Consider the following 19,843-nt stretch of genomic DNA (forward strand, 5'->3'; position numbering starts at 1 on the left):
TTCAGCCTTTTTTCATTGTCACCGTATATCTACTCGATGCTGCTGACAGACACGGTACTGCAGTGATACACAGCAGCATCCCCTTACCTTTGCAAGTTAGCAAAGACAGTTAGCAGCCCTACTGTACCATCTGCTTCTTTGCAAGTTGGCAATATTGGTTACCAGTCATACTGTACCATCTGCTGCTGTCATGGGTGCTCCTGACCGGCCTCAGTGAGGTCGGCCAGGGGCGCATGGACACAAATGGGAATGACTCCCCAGGTCATTCTCTTCTTTACATTTTCTCTAATGGAGAGTCAGTCCTGCCTAGAATATCAGGAGAGTCTACTAAAGAACCAGAGAGGCAAATGGCCGCTCTGGGTCACAGCCCCAGACATGATGAGCTGCATGCCATTCTAGGGGGTGCCCCTGCAACAACCCCACCCGTTGTTTCTCTCTTCCCCCACCCCTCCTGAGCTACCGTGGCATTTATCCCCCCATTTGTGTGATGAAGTAATAAAGAATGCATGAATAAGAAACAACACTGACTTTATTGCCTCTGCAAGCAGAGATCAAAGGGGAGGGGGAGGAAGACGGTTGGCTTACAGCAAAATAGAGTGAACCACCGTTCTGCACTTGCTCAGCCTATAGCTGAAAATGGGAATCTTGACAAGCACAGGCAAGACTGAATCTCCATTTGTGTGTGGGCCTTTGGTTGACACTGGTAAAATACAAAATGTCTCAGGATATGCATGTTGAGGGACAGTTCTAAACGGCAGCTTCATTGTTTGGACGGGTGCAGGGTTAATTTGATTTAACGCTGCTAAATTCAAGATAAACTCGTAGTGTAGACCAGGCCCAAGATTGATAAGTTTATGGAGGGGATGGTATAATAGGATAGCCTAATTTTGGCAATTAATTGGTCTTTGACTATTAGCGGTAAATATACCCAAAGGATTGTGATAGGATGTTACATGGGGTGGGATCTGAATTATTACAGAGAATTCTTTCCTGGATGTCTGGCTGGTGAGTGTTGCCGACATGCTCAATGTTTAGCTGATCGCCATATTTTGGGTAGGGAAGGAATTTTCCTTCAGGGAAGATTGGCAGAAGCGCTGGGGGGTTTTCGCCTTCCTCCGCAGCATGGGGCAAGGGACTTTTGCTGGAAGATTCTCTGCATCTTGAGGACTTCAATGGCTCAGACCCAGGTTTCATACAGGAGTGGGTGGGTGAGATTCTGTGGCCTGCATTGTGCAGGAGGTCAGACTAGATTATCATAATGGTCCCTTCTGACCTTAAAGTCTGAGTCTATGAAAACACCAGCCATCCATAGATTCACAGAAAATTGAAAATTTCCAAATTGGATATTTGCTGTTACTATCTCAGACCGCTATCGGATACTGTACTCTAATATTAAAATGTATAAAAATGTTTTAGCTTTTCATTCAAAAGATGATTTCTTTAAGCATGTTTTTATTAGTCTTTTGAAATTCTCTAACAGATTTAAGTGACACATCTCATTCACTGTAGTATAATAGAGAATGTAGGCGGATTGTATAGTATATTTTCTTAAAAAGCTTTTACTCTGTGGGTATAAACAATAAGTTTTGAAGAAGGAGGTGAACTGCACTATGGCCAAGTGGGTAATGTGTTTCTGTCAAAAATATTTTTCTCTTGGATACATGTGCAACATCCCTGTAAAATCGAAGTGATCCGTGCACACAATAGTGTGGAAGAAAAGGAAAATTCCCAAATTAATAATTCCAAAAATATTTGTCAGATAGACCATTATGTATTAAGATGCACTATGGGTATTAACAAAGAGGCTAGTGTTAGCTATTACAGGGATGCTGTGAATTTCAAAATTATCCTGATGATAACTATAGTTTAATTTGTACTATGTTGCCAGAAAATATTTCCATTTGTTGGTTGGTAGGAGGTCTATTAATCTTCCCTTAATGTAAAAATGCAGAAGTGTAGTTCATAAATATTATTTGGATGAATTCAACATGAAAGGAAAATTCCTTTAACCTTTGATCAGAAAGCTCAGAGTCTGTCCTGAGACTGGCTGAAAAGAAATTTAATAAAGGGGAAAAAATGGTTCTTTGAAATGAGATTTCAAAGCATGCTCCAAGAAGAGACAAGTAATAGTTTCAAAAAGCGAAAGTATTATGATAATTCCTATTTAAATGAATCTTTGATAGAAAAGAAACTGGTCAAACTCAAATCTTTGAAATTGCATTTTGTGGCTGTTTCAAATAATAAATGTATGTTCTGATATAATTTCCCCTATTTTTCATTCATTTCCATTCCACCTTTTCTTTTTCATTTTCTCAGCTCTCTGACAATAATTTAGCTAGAATGGGAAAGCAGGTGGGGTAAAGGTGAATTACGCTTGCCACAAGTGAATTAAAGCCTGTTAAAGCTTTTATTGTGAAGTTCACAGCACCTGGTTTGTTTTAATAATGCAAAGTTAGTAACTTCCATCTCAGCTAGCAGGCAAGCTGCCTCCGTCTTATCCCATAGAGGGCAGGACAAAGATGAACAGAATCTCACTGCTATTCTTTTCTACCTTTCAGTGACTTGTGGGTCTTGAATCCATGGGGTATGGCGTCATCTACACAATAGAAAGATCCATGGCTTGTGATGTTATTATGATTCTGGTACTAGTCATTTATGGCCTTTAAAAACTTAATTTATGATGAGAGAATATATCCCACGATTGTCTTCCTTTTCTACAGTCTGTCTGAAAAGGAGCCACAGCAGGGCTGTGATACATCATCTTTTGTGTGGTTGGCACAGTTTGTCACGAATTTTGTTAATCTACCTAAAACAACAAGGATTAATTATGAGTGTAGGGCAAACCCGCATTGATATGATGTATTACTTGGCAGCTCAAAATTTGGCCATTCATAAATCTTGTTGTTTATTTGTTTTTCTCTTTGTCTCTTGTCCTGCCAGGTGCGTGCCCAATCATTGTGAGCATGGTGGCAAATGCTCCCAAACGTGGGACAGCTTCAAATGTACTTGTGATGGAACTGGATACAGTGGTGCCACCTGTCACAACTGTAAGTGACACTGTGATTTTCTTCAACACTGTAATATAATATAGAAGGCATGCACAATACTGATGTCTTTTGGTTGAGATGTAAAAGTCCAAGTCAGAGCCATTTGTGGTTATTAAAGAGCCCATAGAACTATTTTATGAGAGAAGGAATGCTGATACTTGCATCTCGCCCACATTCCATTTTGACTGCTGAAAATTCCATCCTCGGTGGTCAAATGGTTACATGAATTCTTCAATCATTCTCCTAAACTCTTGCCTAGCGTTTCTGAGAACTCCTAAATGGGGGCACTAAAGGCTGGTCTACACTGAAAACGTACATCGGAATAGCTATGTCCACGCCTCTGAGAGACGTAGCTAGGCCACCCTATCCCGCAGCATAGGCAGCACTAGGTTGACAGAAGAATTCCTTCATCTACTTAGATACTGCCTCTTGGGGGCGTGGATTACCTACAAGGATAGGAGAACTCTTCCTGTCACTATAGTGAGTGTCTACACTGAAGTGCGACAGTAGTGCTGCTGCTATAACATTTTAAGTGTAGATATAACCTGATACTGAAACAGACGCATGTGCAAACTGACTCTTTGGCCATTCTGAAAGTCAAACTATTATCTCTGTTGTGGTAAGTACTGCAGGCAGCACTATTAGTGCCCACTGCTTACAAGCCATATTGATTATAGCCATATTACGGCTGCCGCTACTGATATACTGGGAGTGAGGAGAGAGAGGAAAAGAGATATCCTTGTATCTTCTGTAGCATCTGACTTACATGTGCAGGGCAAGCCATTGTGTGTGTGTGTTGTCATTCTAGCAAAAGGGCCTTTTCATTTTGAAAAGTGTTATCTAAAATATGGTAGATAGATAAAGAAGACTTGTCCATTTACTATCTTTCTCCGTTGACATGCCTACAATAACACCTCTTACTATTATGAGAGGACAATTACCTTAGGTTCACTACCAAAGTTACAACCAAGATGCTTGCAAATCAGTGAAAAATCCAATTACCAGTTTAATTCAGATTTGCAATTTTTTGTTTATACTTTAATGTCACATTCTAGAATTATGCAAAATATTTAATGAGAAATTTGATAATCTCAGTCTTTGGTTTCTGTCTTTTGTTGGATTTTACAAAATTCATGTAATCTCATGAAAAACTGACATTTCACAGGTTTTCCATTTCCATTTAAACTGTGCTATTTTTGAGTGAAATCTCAACGTCATACTGAACATATTTATAACACACACCATTTGAAAAGCATTTAAAATGCATTATTGTTTAATTATAGAGAGATTTGAAATTATTCAAAAAGCAGTTTTGAGAGACGAGCATTTCCATTGCTCATTTGCTACTGCTTGTGTTCGTACGTGGGATCTATAAAGGCCTTCTTTTGACTCACCAATGGTATTCCTGAAAACAAATGTTTGTGATAGTTTCCAACCTCATTTAGTTGCATTTTCCCAGTTCCCAGATGGTGGTAAATAGTGTAACAAGTTAGATTTTTAAAATCTTTAATTTGTTGGACAAGCTGGATTCCTTAAGACCTGCTGTCTCTTCTTAGCTTGCGGAGCTAATGGTATATACAGAGGGTTAGTCACCTCTTCTTCATTTTTTATTTTAAAGCTGTGGCTTTCAGTTCAGTGTGTGGGTGCTGAGTAGTGTTGGTCACCTGTGATATACTTAGGAGGGCAAACTAGATGATCTAGTGGTCCCATCTGGCCTTAGACTCTGACTCCATGTATCTACAGCAGATTCCCCCCTCAAAAAAATTGAATTTCTATTATAATGACATGCATCTGACAAAGTGGGTATTCACCCACGAAAGCTCATGCTCCAAAATGTCTGTTAGTCTATAAGGTGCCACAGGACTCTTTGCTGCTATTATAATGAGATCAGTTATTGAGTAATAATTTGCTCAGAAGTCTGATAATTTAATGGCTGTGACTTGAAAGAAAATAAAAATCAAGTGCAGATGGATCTAAACCAAAATCCCTATTCTGAAAACCCACTGTTTTAGGTTTTGGTCTTTTGTGGATCCAAATGCTTATAGGTCAGCCTCACTTCCGATGGTTTGCACAATGAGAAGGCAATCTTCTCCTCTCATATCCACACCAAATATCTCAGCTCTGATATTATGCTCTCCCTGCATGTGTGAGCTCCCACTTACATCAATGGGAACAGAATATTTGATATGTTGACCTGAGATGAATTTACTCTCTGGACACCATTATTACTGGCCAGGGGGTGAAAGTAAAATACCAGTACGGGTCTCCCGACCCTGCACTCAGCAGGGGCTGCAGGGGCTCCCTCTAGCTTGTTGCAGGGAGCAGGGGTACTGTCTGAGGGAGAAGCCTCTCCAGGTAGCTTGCTGTCTGCATAGGAACAGTTTAAATTTAGCTGGTCACCTCATGGTCTGAACGGCGGGATTAGGGGCTATTTCTGAAGTCCTTGTTAATTTCATTCACGGTTGTTGACGGGGGACCGGATGGTGAGACCAAGGCAGGGGCAGAATATAATAGCCATCTGGCTGTACAGCTTAATTCCAGAGCTAATAAAAGCCAGTGGAAGGGGAAAACTCACTGTCACATTGGTTTCTCTCCTCCCTCCCCCTCCAGCCAGGCGGTCGACAGGGCTAGGCTCAGTGCTTCCTCCAACCCCCGCACTCATTGGGGCTGCAGCGGCTCCCCTCAAGCTTTTAGCAGGGAGCAGGGAGATTGGCTGAGGGAGAAGCCTGCCCTGGACACCTGCTGCCTGCATAGGAACAGTTTAAACATAGCTGGTGACCCCACGGTTTGAATGGCAGGATTAGGGGCTTTTTCTGGCATCCTTGTTAATTTCACTCACAGTTGTTGAGGGGGGATGACCAAAGCCAGGGCAGTTCTTTTCTGCCCTGGATGAGGCAATCTTCAACAAACAAATGTGACAGTGAGTTTTCCCTTTCCAAGCTTTTATTAGCTTTGAATTTGAACTTTTTGTTATGCAGCCAAAGGGGTGAAAGTAAGCCAGTACTGAGTGCTCCACTTTATTTGCCGGTACACTGCTGCACCTTTTTTTACCGGTACTTCGTACCGGCTTACTTTCACCTCTGTTACTGGCTTATAAAAAGTTTCTTACCTGGATGCTTCTCTCCATGCCTTATAAACAAACTCCAGAAGCTTGAACAGGATGAACTGAAAGCTTTTCATTAAGGTGATATTCTCCCAATCAAGTACGGCATGTGGAATGGGATGCACAGAATTGTCATCCATATGCCAGACCAGGGAATAAAGTGGCTGCTGCAAAAGTGGTGAGGAGCCAACGTGCACCATACCATGTGGTGAGTGATGGATTTGGTCCTACCCCAAGCGCCAGTATAGTATAGGCCTGGTTTGACATGAGTATAGATGTGGGTGAGGCCTCTTTTCTTGAGAGACTGGTTTAGGGTGATAATGGATCTGCAGGCTGGAAACAGAATGTCTGTACTAGCGAAGATAAGAGGGAACACCCACAGAACCATTTGTAATTGGCAAGATAACAATGGATAAGATATTTTGGGAACATAAAGATGAGGTAAAGAGTAAATTATACTTGGACCGTGTGTGGATACAGCATGCTGTACAGGGATTGGTTTCTACACAGTAACCAAGTCAATTCCAAAATGTGTAATGCAATGTAATGTGGAAATGTATATAAAGGAAGATCAGTGCTGTATAACTTTGGACGGTACACTTGTGTCTGATCAACTCAAGTGTAGTTTGATTGTATGCCAATAAAGAAATCTCAGTGGTTAGTTTGACATGGAGCTGGATGGATAATGGCTTGGTGGCTAATGAATGGAGAAGGACTCAGAAGCCACCCCAACATACTCCCGAGTGAATCAAGTCTCAGAGGATATCATCTTTTACATAATTATTTCACAAAAAAACTGTCAGCCAAGGAAAGTTTATCTGTAGGCTAGAAGGGGGCCAGAATTTCTCCTCATGCATTTCAGACTATACAAGCAATAAGCAAGAGAGAAAAATATGTCAATAAAAAATTGTTATTTCATTTTATGAAAATAATAACAATACTTAGTTATAGAAATGCCTTTTAAGTTCCTTCCTTCTTTTTGAACATGTAGCTATTGGGTTTAAAATTCTTCTCTGAGACCATTAAATATAAGAAGGAACTCATCTTCAAAGTGAATTGTGCCACTGTTGGACAGTAATATACCCAAAGAAATCAAATGCATAAAAACTGATTATTAAAGAAAAACATGACCATGTGTAAGGGACCACTCCTGTGGTTTGTTCACAGGCCAAATTCCCATTGATGTGATTGAGAGTTTGTGTTCATAAAGATTGCAAGATTAGGACAGGGAAGGAAATATAGAATTTCATAGTTAAATAGTATTTTGGTGAAACAAAGAAAAAATAATTTGGCGTATGTATTTGTTGAGCCCTTTAAGTCTGAATTTTCATAGTTTTGTGGGGAGGGGGGAAGTTTCTGGTTTGACACCATGACTTTGAAAATCATTTATTTTTGTGTATGTGAATGGGCAGTTTAGATATTCATTTCATGTAGATAAATGCAATGAGGGATGTTTAGTTAATTAAGCATGTTCTCACTGACCAGTGAATCTTTGAAAATAAGAATAAACTACTTTTCCTCCTTGAGTGCCAATGAGAGAGAATAAGGAACAGAGGTAGAGAGTCACTTCCTTGAAGTCACATTTACTAAAAAAGAAAAAAAAAATCCCAGTAGCTGTGTACGTTTCTCTTAATAGCATTTTCATCTGACTTCTGTAGATAAAATAAAGCAATAAGGAAAGGAAAAGATGCTACTGGACTGCTATGTCAAAAGGGGGATTTGAAGTACAGTGTCTGTCTTTCTGGTACAAGCAGGATAAAAGCACATGGGATTATAGCAAGACAGGTCATCTGGAGGCACAGAGCACAGGAACCTTTGCCTTTGCAACACAACAAAAGTTTCAGGCTAATCCCTTTCTTCATATATTGCTTTAGAAAGATGGAAAAAGGTTTTTTTTGTTTTTTTTAAGGATCTAATTTCAGTTTTCCAGCGAGTGTTGCAATACTTTTAAAATTACTCTTTTCTCTTTAGAGAAAAAGTTTCTTTGAAAGGTGAGCTTCAATTTATGAAATGAAAGCATCAGCTTAGTAGAGGTGATCACGGAATGGTCTCCATGTTGTGGACCCAGCTGTATAGCATGTCAGAATTTCAGCAGCCTTCTGTAACGAAACTCAGAATCAGGGGAAACTCATGTTTTATTACAAGCCTGCAATTTGCCAGGTTTGCCACCATCGGTATTCATGACCCTCCTAGTAGTCTTAGGTCTATGCTGTTCAGCAAACCTAGACTGTTTTTGGTTTGAGGTGGGAAGTCAGCACTATTCTGTAGTTTTGACCTGAAACCAGGCAACGCTCTGGAGCTTTGTCTGAATTTCATTTTGGATTTTTAGGTTCATTTGAAGCAGAAACTCAAAGCCAAACTCAAGGGATAAACTCTTTAAACTTAAACAGAGTAAATATTTGCATGAAACCCCTGTGCATCCAAATGACTTTTTTTCACACAGCTCTAGTCATAATGCATTTATTAAATGAGAATGCAAACCACAATAAGTATATAGAGTAAGAGAAAATACACATTCCTTAGAATGAAGTAGCAGTAGTATTTTTTTTTAAACTAGAAAAAATGATACTTTACAGGAAGAAATTTTACCTAGAAACAAATCTGATGTTAGGATAATGGCTAATTGTCTCAGATTAGGAGTAGCAGTTCAGCACATTTACTTTTTCAGCACATTTTATGATGTTTAAATGACTACATAGTTTTGGATAAGTTTTCTTTTCAGACCCTGTAAAAGTAGTATTGTGGTGTTCAATATTTGTCTTCACTCAGTAATTTCCATAGCAAATGAGTTCAGTTTACAAATGAAATGTTTATTCTAACTGCCTGCCAATTCAACAAAAGATCTGAGAGTCACCTCTCTTCTTGCATTTCAACATCTACCAAATTCTGCTTTCAGTTACAGATGTGCAACCTTGTTTTCCTGTGAGGTTTTATGCAGGAATGATGGGTTATAAATTTTGCTAATGATCCATAAAAAGGAATATAATCCAGCTCACTCTCTCTTAACTATGTTGGCTCTACAGAACCAACAGAAGAAGTAAAAACATAAATACTTTTGACAGTATAGGAATAGTGAAAGTGAATGCACACAAAATTCAGGTTGATCGAGTAAAGCATGCCATTTTTACCTTATCAGAGTAGAACAGCACTTGATATTTTAAATTTTTCCAAACCCAATATTGTAACATTTACTGGTTTTCTTTCATTAGCTGTGATACAATGGATTAACAGAGGCTGGACTGTAACTCTGACTGCTGAATTCCTTGGTTTTGTCTTCTTAAGGCATGCAATCAACAAGTATTTTACCCTACATTCTGGAATGTGAATAAAAGTTAATGGGGAAGGTGGGAAAGCACTCTTAAAATGTTGAGTCCATTTAGTACCACTAGGAGCCTAATGGGGTTTGATGGGGTTTTTTGTTTCCTCCCCTTGCTCCACGCCTTCTCCCTAAAATTGAAATATTCTGATTACTTTAATAAAGGATTTAACAGCATCTAGAAGCAAACTTAAGATAAAATTTGAATCAGACCTTCTGTGTCACTTCATGTTGTTATTTGTATGGGCAATGGTGTAATTTTGTTACTTGATTCAGTTGATTGCCAAATTCAGTCATCGGGAAAACAAATTTAATCTTCACTGACTATAATTTTCATGCTGGGACTATTTAAACTCCAGCAGGCTCTCTGTTGATTAGTTCACAACAACTATGTTTCCCTGGTTTTTGTAATGAGAGAATTCATTGAGACTATTGAAATCCTGAGCTTTTTGTGTCTTCTAATTAAAACAAGAGAGACATGATATTACCTGTTCACATCATGAAATGGTTATGTTTTCTCTTACACTGATAGCAGCCGTGTTCTTTTGGTCTAAATGAATTTTATTTTAGATAGGAATCACAGTGTGATTTGCCTCTTCTGTAAAGGCTGCAGCATCACTCAGAACAAAATGGCTACTGTCTTTGCACATAGTCAGGCTTGTTAGAAATTTTAAAGTGTGGTACAGAGAAAGTAGAGGCCTCAGAGTTTCATAAACATAAGGATGGTTTGTTTGGCCAGGATTAATATTTTTTAAGCCAAGTCACAAAACTCTTTCCTTCACACAATATCATAAAAGGAAAAGTGAAATTTGCATGAAGACCAAGAAGAAATTTCAGAATTTCACATTTGAAAAGAGATGAATAATAAAGCAAGCTGCTTTACCAATTCAACATAATCTGAGCTGAAACAGACATAGCCAGACAGTCCAGCAGTAATAAGGATTTTTCTTGTGTATCAGGGGTGCAGGAATATAGAAATAAAAGTGCCCTCATCATACTTAAGGCAATTGGGATACGCACAAACAGGGGTAACAGCATTTAAGATAGTTGTCATCAGGTAGTCAGACTGCTGACTACCATATACTAAGAAAACAAAGAAAATAATCTCTTTTAGAGTTAAAGCCTCCATGCAAGAGGGAAGTGTTGCACTTTATTTTCCTAATAATGTGCAAAAAATCCTCCCCCACAAACATCATTGCAGCAACATTCTCTTGGCTAGATTTAGTAAAACTTAAAAAAAAAAAAATCTGAGTATTAAAATACTTTAATCGATTTCTTGGAAATGAACTCTCAACTCACTGTGGAATAGACAGAATAGTTTGGTGGTTAGTATTTGCGTGAGCTTTAAACTAGAGAAGTCTCATATGCGCTCAGAAGGGGGTTAGTGTTTGATGTCCATAGGGGTTTTACATCAATGGGAACTGTTTATGTGGATCAAGTGCACTACAGGCCCTAAACATTAAAAGCTGGATGGAACTCTCAATGTCTTTATATTAAAATAAATAAATAATAGATCTACCTTATGAAAACAAAGAAAAAAATGAGTCTCCAAGAAGACTCATCGAGAATTAGGAAGGCCTGATTTCCCCCTCTGTCTTCACTATTAGGAAGAGGGGTTGCTTGCATATCCTGTCCCACGGGAAACTCTTTTATAAAGAGGTGGGGAAGAAAATAACGTATGCTGTTTGACTTCCCAAAAGAAGCTACTGAGGTGGGAGGTGAGCAATTACTTAGCACCATCTGAAGTGCCTGGAAGAAGGCAGAATGGGACATTTGATGCAGGAGGAAGGCTTGGTAAAAGGCCAAGCCACCCAATGCCAACTGAGATACTTGAGGAATAGACTGACTGCTATTTTACTGGGAGGAAGGAATGACTGAGAGATTACAAATGACCCCTGCTGTGGCAGGGAGGGGCCTTCGGGCAAGGTAGGTGACCATGCAGCATTCCGGTTGGAGTTTAATGTTGGTCTGAGCTCAGGCTTTCAAGTGAAATTGCTAGGGTTGGTTCTCTTCCACTCCTAACATACCGACCTACAGGGCTTCAGTATATGCTTTCTTTGTTAGAGACTCCTTTTAGCCTTTGCCTAGGAGGAGGAGGCGGCATGGCTTTTGTTGTATTTTTAGTACAAAGATGGCTTGAATTTCTGATGCCTCATTTAATGTTTTGAGTCCAGGTACTGCCTTTGTTCCACATATGAAGCACAAACTTTTCTTAAAGACTGGGTGACCTAATTTAGAATATCTTTGTAAAACTCCTGTGTAGAAGCCTTTTGCTGTGAAAATTCCCCCTATTCATGAATGTTTCCATTCTCTCCCATCACTGCAATTAGAAAAGAAGAAAGCAAAGTAACCACAGTTTTACATATGTAACAGTAAGTAACCAGAAACATATGTGTTTCCATTTAAAGCCAGTCTTCAAATGTCAGAGTGGACCAGTCTAGCAAACTTTCCCTCATGACACTGAACTCAGCTGTTGGTTTCAGTTTGGCTTTTTCAAACAATTCTGCAGGTGATCTTTCGGTGAATGAGTCCCTTGACATCTTTAGAAACAAAAAATGCTCAGACATTTTACCAGTCCCTTACTCCATATTGTAAATGTCTGTGTGCATGAGTGATCTAATACACTGACATTCCAAATGCCCAAAAATTACAAGGATGCTTGGGAAGGAAGAAAATAGTGAGTTTTCCTATGAAAGTCAGAAGTTAATACATTTTATTATGCCCTTGCCTTATTTTTAAAACATTTCTTATCAAATTAATATTCCTGATAGATGTCAGAATGAGAGTCCTAGAGAACAAAATCTATGGGTGTTAAAAATGCCCAGACATGGCACACCAGTATTGACTTGAAAGCCCTGTTTCCTATATTTAGAATGTGCCATATCCTGTGGCAAGGTGTAGTAGTTTACTTGTTAAGGACTCTGTGAATGGGCTGATTTGCCACCTCCCTCTCGGCACAGAATACGTATGCTGGGTATCCAGAACTAAATTTTGTACCTGAAGTTTTTCTTTATTGTTAAGAGCAACAAACATAAATCTTGGCTGAGGTTCCTCTGCTGTTTATAAACTTTCCCTGCTTCACCCATAAACTATCTCTTGCCTGAGGCTTTCCACTTTTTGTCTTTTTTTGTTGGAGCTAATGAGATCTTGTCTCATTCTGCCCCCAGGATAGCCTAGGCACAGGCGGAGCAAACAATCCCACTGGTATAGTTCCATTCTGACATGGACGGACCACCTGTAGAAGGGTAGATCAATCTCCATGTCATTGAAATCCTTGTCTACTCCCCTGACGTTGCAACCTGGGAATTTATTAAAGGTTGCCTAGCCACATTGGTGATGGCTTTTGTGTGTGTGTTACAAATGCCTTCCATTTATAGAAAGGAGTAAGACTCCTACTCATTTTGCATAGGTCACTAAACAGGGAAGGGAAGGACTTTCATTTACTACCAACCACAACTTCATTTGAACCTTCAGCCTATAGTGGAAAGACTCTGTAATTCTGCTCTTGTTATTCATGCAAAACTCCTTTTAACTTCAATGGTAGTTTAATGAGAGTCAGGCTGTCAGGATTTAATTTGATCACCATGACCGCCAAGCCATGCTGTCTGTCTTCTTTTATAAAGAATAGCAGATCTTTATTGAAAACATCAATTAAAAGGTGTTTGAAATCAGTACATTCAAAACCTACTTCACATATTCCTTTATTAGTTTTTGATTCTGATACTTGGTTATTAGTAAGATAATGAGTGAAACTGATAGAACATAAGAATGTCTAGACTGGGACAGACCAATGGTCCATCTAACCCAGTATCCTGTCTTACGGCAGTGGCCAGTGCCAGATGATTCAGAGGTGATGAACTGAACAGGCGATCATTGAGTGATCCAGCTTCTGGCAATCAGAGGCTACAGGCACCCCGCAGTTGGGGTTGCATCCCTGAGAATCTTGGCTGATAGCCATTGATGGACCTATCCTCCATGAACTTATCTAGTTTTTTTTTTTATCCAGTTATAGTTTTGGCCTTCACAACATCCCCTGGCAATGAGTTCCAAAGATTGATTGTGCCTTGTTTTATACCTGCTGCCTATTAATTTTATTTGTTGACCCCTGGTTCTTGCGTTGTGTGAAGGAGTAAATAACACTTCCTTATTCACATTCTCCATGTCATTGATGATATTATAGACCGCTGTCATATCCCCTCTTAGTCATCTCTTTTTCAAGCTGAAAAGTCCAAGTGTTATTAGTCTCGCCTCATACGGAAGCTGTTCCATATTCTTAATCACTTTTGTTGCTCTTCTTTGTAACTTTTCTAATTCTAATGTATGTTCTATGGGATGGGATAACCAGAACACAGTATTCAAGATGTGGGCGTACCATGGATTTATATGGTGGCATTATGATATTTTCTGTCATCTTATCTGTCCCTTTCCCAATGGTTCCGAACATTGGGGGTTTTTTGTTTGTTTTTTTTGACTGCTGCTGCACCTTGAACAGAGAACTGTCCACAATGACTCTAAGATCTCTTTATTGAGTGGTAATAGTTAATTTAGACACCATCATTTTATAAGTGTTTTCCAATGTGCATTACTTTGAATTTATCAACTTTGAATTTCATCTGCCATTTTATTGCGCGGTCACCCCATTTTGTGAGATCCCATTGTAACACTTCACAGTCTGCTTTGGACTTAAGAAAGTGCCTTTCATGACCTCAGTAGGTGGACTGTAGAAATTCTTGGGTCTCTCTGCAAGGACACTGTCTGAGCATGCCATGTGAAGGTCACAGATGTCTTTAAATTATTTCCAAGTAAACATATGCCTATCTGTGCCTTGTACATATTCTGTTTATGCTTGTACTCATTATTGCTGATGTTTACCTTCCAGCCTTTTACCTGTTTGAAAAGTTCCTTAGATGTTTGAAATCTTTTAAACATTGTTTACTAAATCTCTTTATTCTTTCTGTTTTGTCCATAAAATCTTTCATTTCTTTTTAAACTATGTTTGACATATCAGTATTTTCTATGTTGCATAATACAGGCAATATTTGGGTATAACATGTCATCCCACTGGTGCCTGAGAAGCTGAACTAGGAAAACATACAAAAATCAGGGGTGTTTATAATTGATAAAACGGTAACCCTTCTGCCAAGTGTTGTCAGCAGCAACAGGATTCAATATTTAAGAGTTCATCTTAAAATTACAAACAAAACAGGCTTTTGAGCCCCCACCCAGAAACCTGGAAAAACCAGAATAATCAGAAATGTCTTATATTTTGAGAGAACTTGTCACAAAACTGCTTCCCCCTTGTTTTTCCATTGGGAATTTGTGTCACGTGGATATTTTAAATATTTTCCTGTAAAACTTGATGCTTCTGTGAGTGTTGTCTTGAGTGAGCAAATCTTCCCAATGGCAAAATAGGGCTTTGTGCAGACAAAGCCATTTTTGCACTGTAAACATAAACCCTGTTCATTCAAATACATACACTCGTGTGAGTTCTGTTACTTCAGTGAGACTCAGAATGGGTGCAGGGGATCATACTAATGAATCATTTTTGCATGGTTCCTATAAATTGTAATAATGAATTTGATTTGAGATTTTATTAGAAATCAGTACAGTTTCCCAGGCGTATGGCAAAATTTTTCTCCTTGAATTGGATGAAAATGTAAAGAATAATAATTCTAGGGCACAAAGCCCTCTGGGGAGCACTTGGCATTTCTGTTGATCAGATCCTTTTATTCTCAGCCTTTCAAAATAGTGTCAATCTATTCCCCCCAAATACCAAAAGGCTAGTGAGATACTATGCCCAGATACTATGGTGGTGGGGACCATATAAACACTTTGATACAGATGCTGCAAAATTTCATTTTTGAAAGTAAAACTTATTTTCTCCAGAGCCTTTACAAAAAAAAAAAAAAAGTTGGAGTATTTGAAATTGAAGCCCTAAAAACAAACGGCATAATTATGTTTGCAACATTATATTTAAAAGAATTATATAACCATTACAGCAACTTTAAAAAAGTGCTAATCTCTTCCCCATGGGTTTTTGAAAGAAAATGCTAAACACTAAATTAATTAGTTTTTCGTGATCTGGTCTAAGGTGCTGCTGTTGCTGCTTTCCCTTTTCCCCTCACCCAAGTATGCAAACCAATATTAAATTGTCCCTTGTTTATTAACATGCACTCTCTAGGGGGAAAAAAGACATTTTTGGCAGGGAACTGATAAATTAAACATAGATACAACGCCACCAAGTGTCAATATTAGCACTTAACACCATTACCAAGCAACACATATAAAGCTAGCAAATATAGAAGTTTTACTTTTATGTCTGTTTTTTATCCCCAAAAAATAAATATCACAGGCCAGACCTGCTCTCAGTTCTCCATTGCTGCTACAAATTTACTGCAGATTTATAATGGTGAACTAACAGCTTTTGGCCTCTGATGTTTCCAAAATATAGCCGGCATACTACATTTGAAACTATTTCCATTATTATCATAAGAAAATTAAAACCATATTCAGGAAAGAGAGGATTGCAGCTTCGAGAATCAGGTATAACATTGCTACTACTTGCTGAAGATGATATAATTGAGAAAACCAGAAAGAAAGAGCAACATGAAATGTAAATGCATAGCCTGTGGTAAATATATTGAAATTAAAATTTCTATTGGAATGAAGAAATCTCTGTATTGATGTTATTAAGGCAAAGCCAGGAAGGATCAGAGTACCCTCAGTTCCAGCTGTGCCAATCTTTCTTACTTCAGAGGGCTTGCCCATGTAGATCTGAGGGTGGAGTCTAATCCTAAATTTAGAGCCACAATGCACCATAAATTTTTAAGCAGAACTCCCATTAAAACCAGCCTGTAGAAATTGTTTGGGGGCCCAAGTTCAGCATGATACTTACATGTGTTTAATTTTAAGCATTAAGATTTAGGCATGTACTTTGGTAATTTGTTGAATTGGGTCCTGTGCCTTGGAACAATGAGATATTGCTGGATGAATTGCCAGCAAAATATTTACTATCATCTATATATTATTGTTATGAAAAATGCACAAACAAATATTATTTCCAGGGCACAATTAACAGAACCCATCTAATTAGCAATAGACAATTTTTAAAACTATTCATGTATGGAATAAAATCCTTGTCAGAATTAATCATAACCTGAAAATGACTTGCATGTAAAGCCTATAAATTAATTAACTTTCTTTTAATCTTTTCCATTAAGAAAAAAATAGTTTAAAGTGTTTTAATAGTGAATGAAGGAATAATTGCAAAATGTTAAGGTGTTGATATTAAAATTCCATTGACCGCCATTAAAAAAGAAAAACACATTTTGAAGTTGATTAGTAATTCTGACTTTCTCAAAGATGTGTGAGTGCTAAGTTTCTGCAGAGATCTACTGTAAATATACAAAACAGTCTAAATAATGATGATTTCTGCTTAACACATCTGCAGGATGTTTTTAACACCCTGAATATAATTTCCTTACACAATGCTTGGGATAGGAAGTATTAGCAGATGAAACTTGTATCCATTGTTTTTAGTTAATTAATGATTTAAATTAATGATTAATTTAATTAATAATTTGAAAAGCAGCAGCTTCGGTAGCTAATCAAGCTTCGGTAGCTAAGATTGGTATCATTTCCTCCTATTCTTAAGAGGTATTTCTGATAACTCTGAGGCAATATTTTTCACAAAAATCTTACATTTTTAATGGTTTCTGCCATATATGGAAGGCAGCGTCTTCAAATGGATAGGGTACTGCAGTGGGAATTAACAAACCTGGGTTGTGTTCCTGGTTCTGGCACTCACCTGCTATGTAACTTTTGGCATGTCACTTTACTTCCCATTGTCATCTTTTCCTCATCAATAAAATACTTAACTTACTTTGTAAAGCACTTTTAGATCTATGGATGAAAAGCACTGTAAGAATTAGAGCTGGTTGAAAAATAAAAAGAAATTTTGCAAAAAAAAAATAAATTTTTTGTGTTCAAACATATTTTCATTAAACATCTATCAATTTTTAATCAACCACTTCCAATTATCACTTACAACATAAGATTTCCAAAAATGATACTTTTGTCAATTTAGTCATCTGGCAGAATTTTTTTTATTATTGCATTTAAAAAAACTTTTTAGTGAAAAAATTCTTATTTTGAAAATGGAAAACGAAAGTATTCAATAAAAGTGTATTATAATGTGAAAAAAATTTAAAAAAATTAATATAAAAAATTCCCACCCCCCCCAATGTAATTCTAAAATTTTCAACCGGCTCTGATAATTATCTAGTATTAGTACCCTGTTCAGACGGCCACATTCAGGTACAAGGACACATACATTACCCATACTGTGGGTAACAGTACTGGGGAAGAGGTAGACTTCACACAGTCTCTTCATTCTTTTGGGTGCATGTTGCGGGGAGTGGATGGGACAGGATGATGCAATGGGCAAAACCCCTGCTCTCTCCAATGCAGTGGCCAGTGTACTTGTGTTTGCAATCCAGGGGATTCACACTGCATCCTAGTGCAGTGTGCATCTTCTGATCATGGCACAGCTATATTGTGACATGCTCAGTGAGGCAAGCTGCCTAGGGACAATATGCCCTAGAGTGAGTGTAGCGGATGGCCTTCCTACTCCTGCCCGGAGGGGTTAAAACAGCCCTGGAGAGTGCAACAGCTGGGAAAAGAAGGCCGATTGGGGGAAGCAACCACAGGTGTGCCCACGCCCCAGTCAGGCCACAGCTCGCCCTAAAAGAGGGCTGAGGGCCAGAGGCTGAGGGAGATACTCTCTCTAGCTTCAGAGAAAGAAGGACCTGGCTGCCTGGGAAGCTGAGAAGGGTATCTAGGGTGGAGCAGCGCTGGCGAAGGGCAGAGGGAGCTGGGGAGTCCAGCCTAGCAAGAACCCAGCTGCAGGCCAAGCTAAGGGCCCACAAAAAGGTACTAGGGCTGCAGAGGGGCAGCCCAGGAATAGGCAGAGGCAGCTGATCCAACTCCTCTTGCCAATGATGAATGGTTTACAAACTGCTGTCTGCCCCAGGGAGCAGGGTCTCGATGATGACTGGCAGTAGCCACTGAGGCAAGGTGGGGATAGTGAGTTGGGGGTTCCCCTGGGAGGGGAAACTCAGAGCAAGGGGGTACTGTGGTGGGCAGAACCCCTGGGCAAAGGGCACTGGGTCCGTAACAGACACGGAGGCCAGTGGCAGGTGAGACATCAGACAGCAGAGGGAACTCCGGAGCTGGAAAAGAGCTAATTCCCTGGACAACCAGCAGTAGGTGTCATGACGGTGAATCGTCGCCCCGCCACAGCCAGCATGACAATGCATTGCCCATGTTCAAGGTTCGTGACAAAACTGTAATCTGGCCATGTATTATTTCATTTTAATATCAGATAAATATTAATACATTAAGGACCACATCTTCCTGTTCTACCAAGGGTAAAACGTCCATCAGTGTCAGTGGAAGCTGACAGGTTTCAGAGTGGTAGTTGTGTTAGTCTGTATCAGCAAAAACAACAAAGGAGTCCTTGTGGCACCTTAGAGACTATCAAATTTATTTGGGCATAAATTTTCATGGGCTAAAATGCACTTCATCAGGTGCATGCAGTGAAAAATACAGTAAGCAGTATAAATATTACAGCACATGAAAAGATGGGAGTTGCCTTACCAAGTGGGAGGTCAGTGCTAACGAGGCCAATTCAATTAAGGTGGAAGTGGCTGAGTTATTTTGGCCTCTTGCACAAGCATCAGTCAAAAGTGGACAGCAAGATGCACAGATTCAGCATAATTTCTGAGGCCTTGATGAAAGCTGTGAAAGCCCTGCTTGTAGGTTTGGTGCTCAGTGATTTTGGTGGGAAGAAAATGTATCTGGGGCAGTGTTTCCCAAACTTGGCATGCCGCTTGTATAGGGAAAGCCCCTGATGGGCCAAGCCAGTTTGTGTACCTGCTGCGTCCACAGGTCCGGCCGATCTCAGCCCCGATTGGCCACAGTTCACCGCTCTAGGTCAATGGGAGCTGCTGGAAGCGGCGGCCAGTACGTCCCTCGGCCCACGCCACTTCCAGCAGCTCCCATTGGCCTAGAGTAGCGAACTGTCGCCAGTGGGAGCCACTATCAGCTGGACCTGAGGACGGGGCAGCAGGTAAACAAACTGGCTCGGCCCACCAGGGGCTTTCCCTACACAAGCAGTGTCCCAAGTTTTGGAAACACCGACCTGGGGGAATGATTGCTCTGCACAGCAGCATTTTTTTTTGAGAGGGTGGGGGAAGATTGGTTTGTTTTTTTTCCTGGGTGGCTGACAATGGGAATCTCCTAGTTGATCTGTGCTGTTATGGGACCCAGGAACAGCCATCCTTTTTCTCCTCATATCACAAATGCATAGGTTAGTTA

At 39.4% G+C, this 19,843-nt stretch overlaps 1 protein-coding gene across 1 annotated transcript in view; it reads left to right on the forward strand.

The window, feature by feature from the left end:
- CNTNAP2 (contactin associated protein like 2) overlaps window positions 1-19,843 on the forward strand; it is a 1,679,055-nt gene that overhangs the window by 1,165,527 nt on the left and 493,685 nt on the right. Inside the window, exon 11 of the mRNA XM_030551435.1 lies at window positions 2,941-3,047. Coding sequence (XP_030407295.1) covers window positions 2,941-3,047 — 107 coding nt within the window. The remainder of the gene's footprint in view (window positions 1-2,940; window positions 3,048-19,843) is intronic.

The sequence above is a fragment of the Gopherus evgoodei genome, chromosome 2, assembly GCF_007399415.2.
Source record: "Gopherus evgoodei ecotype Sinaloan lineage chromosome 2, rGopEvg1_v1.p, whole genome shotgun sequence".
NCBI classification, from domain to species: domain Eukaryota; kingdom Metazoa; phylum Chordata; order Testudines; family Testudinidae; genus Gopherus; species Gopherus evgoodei.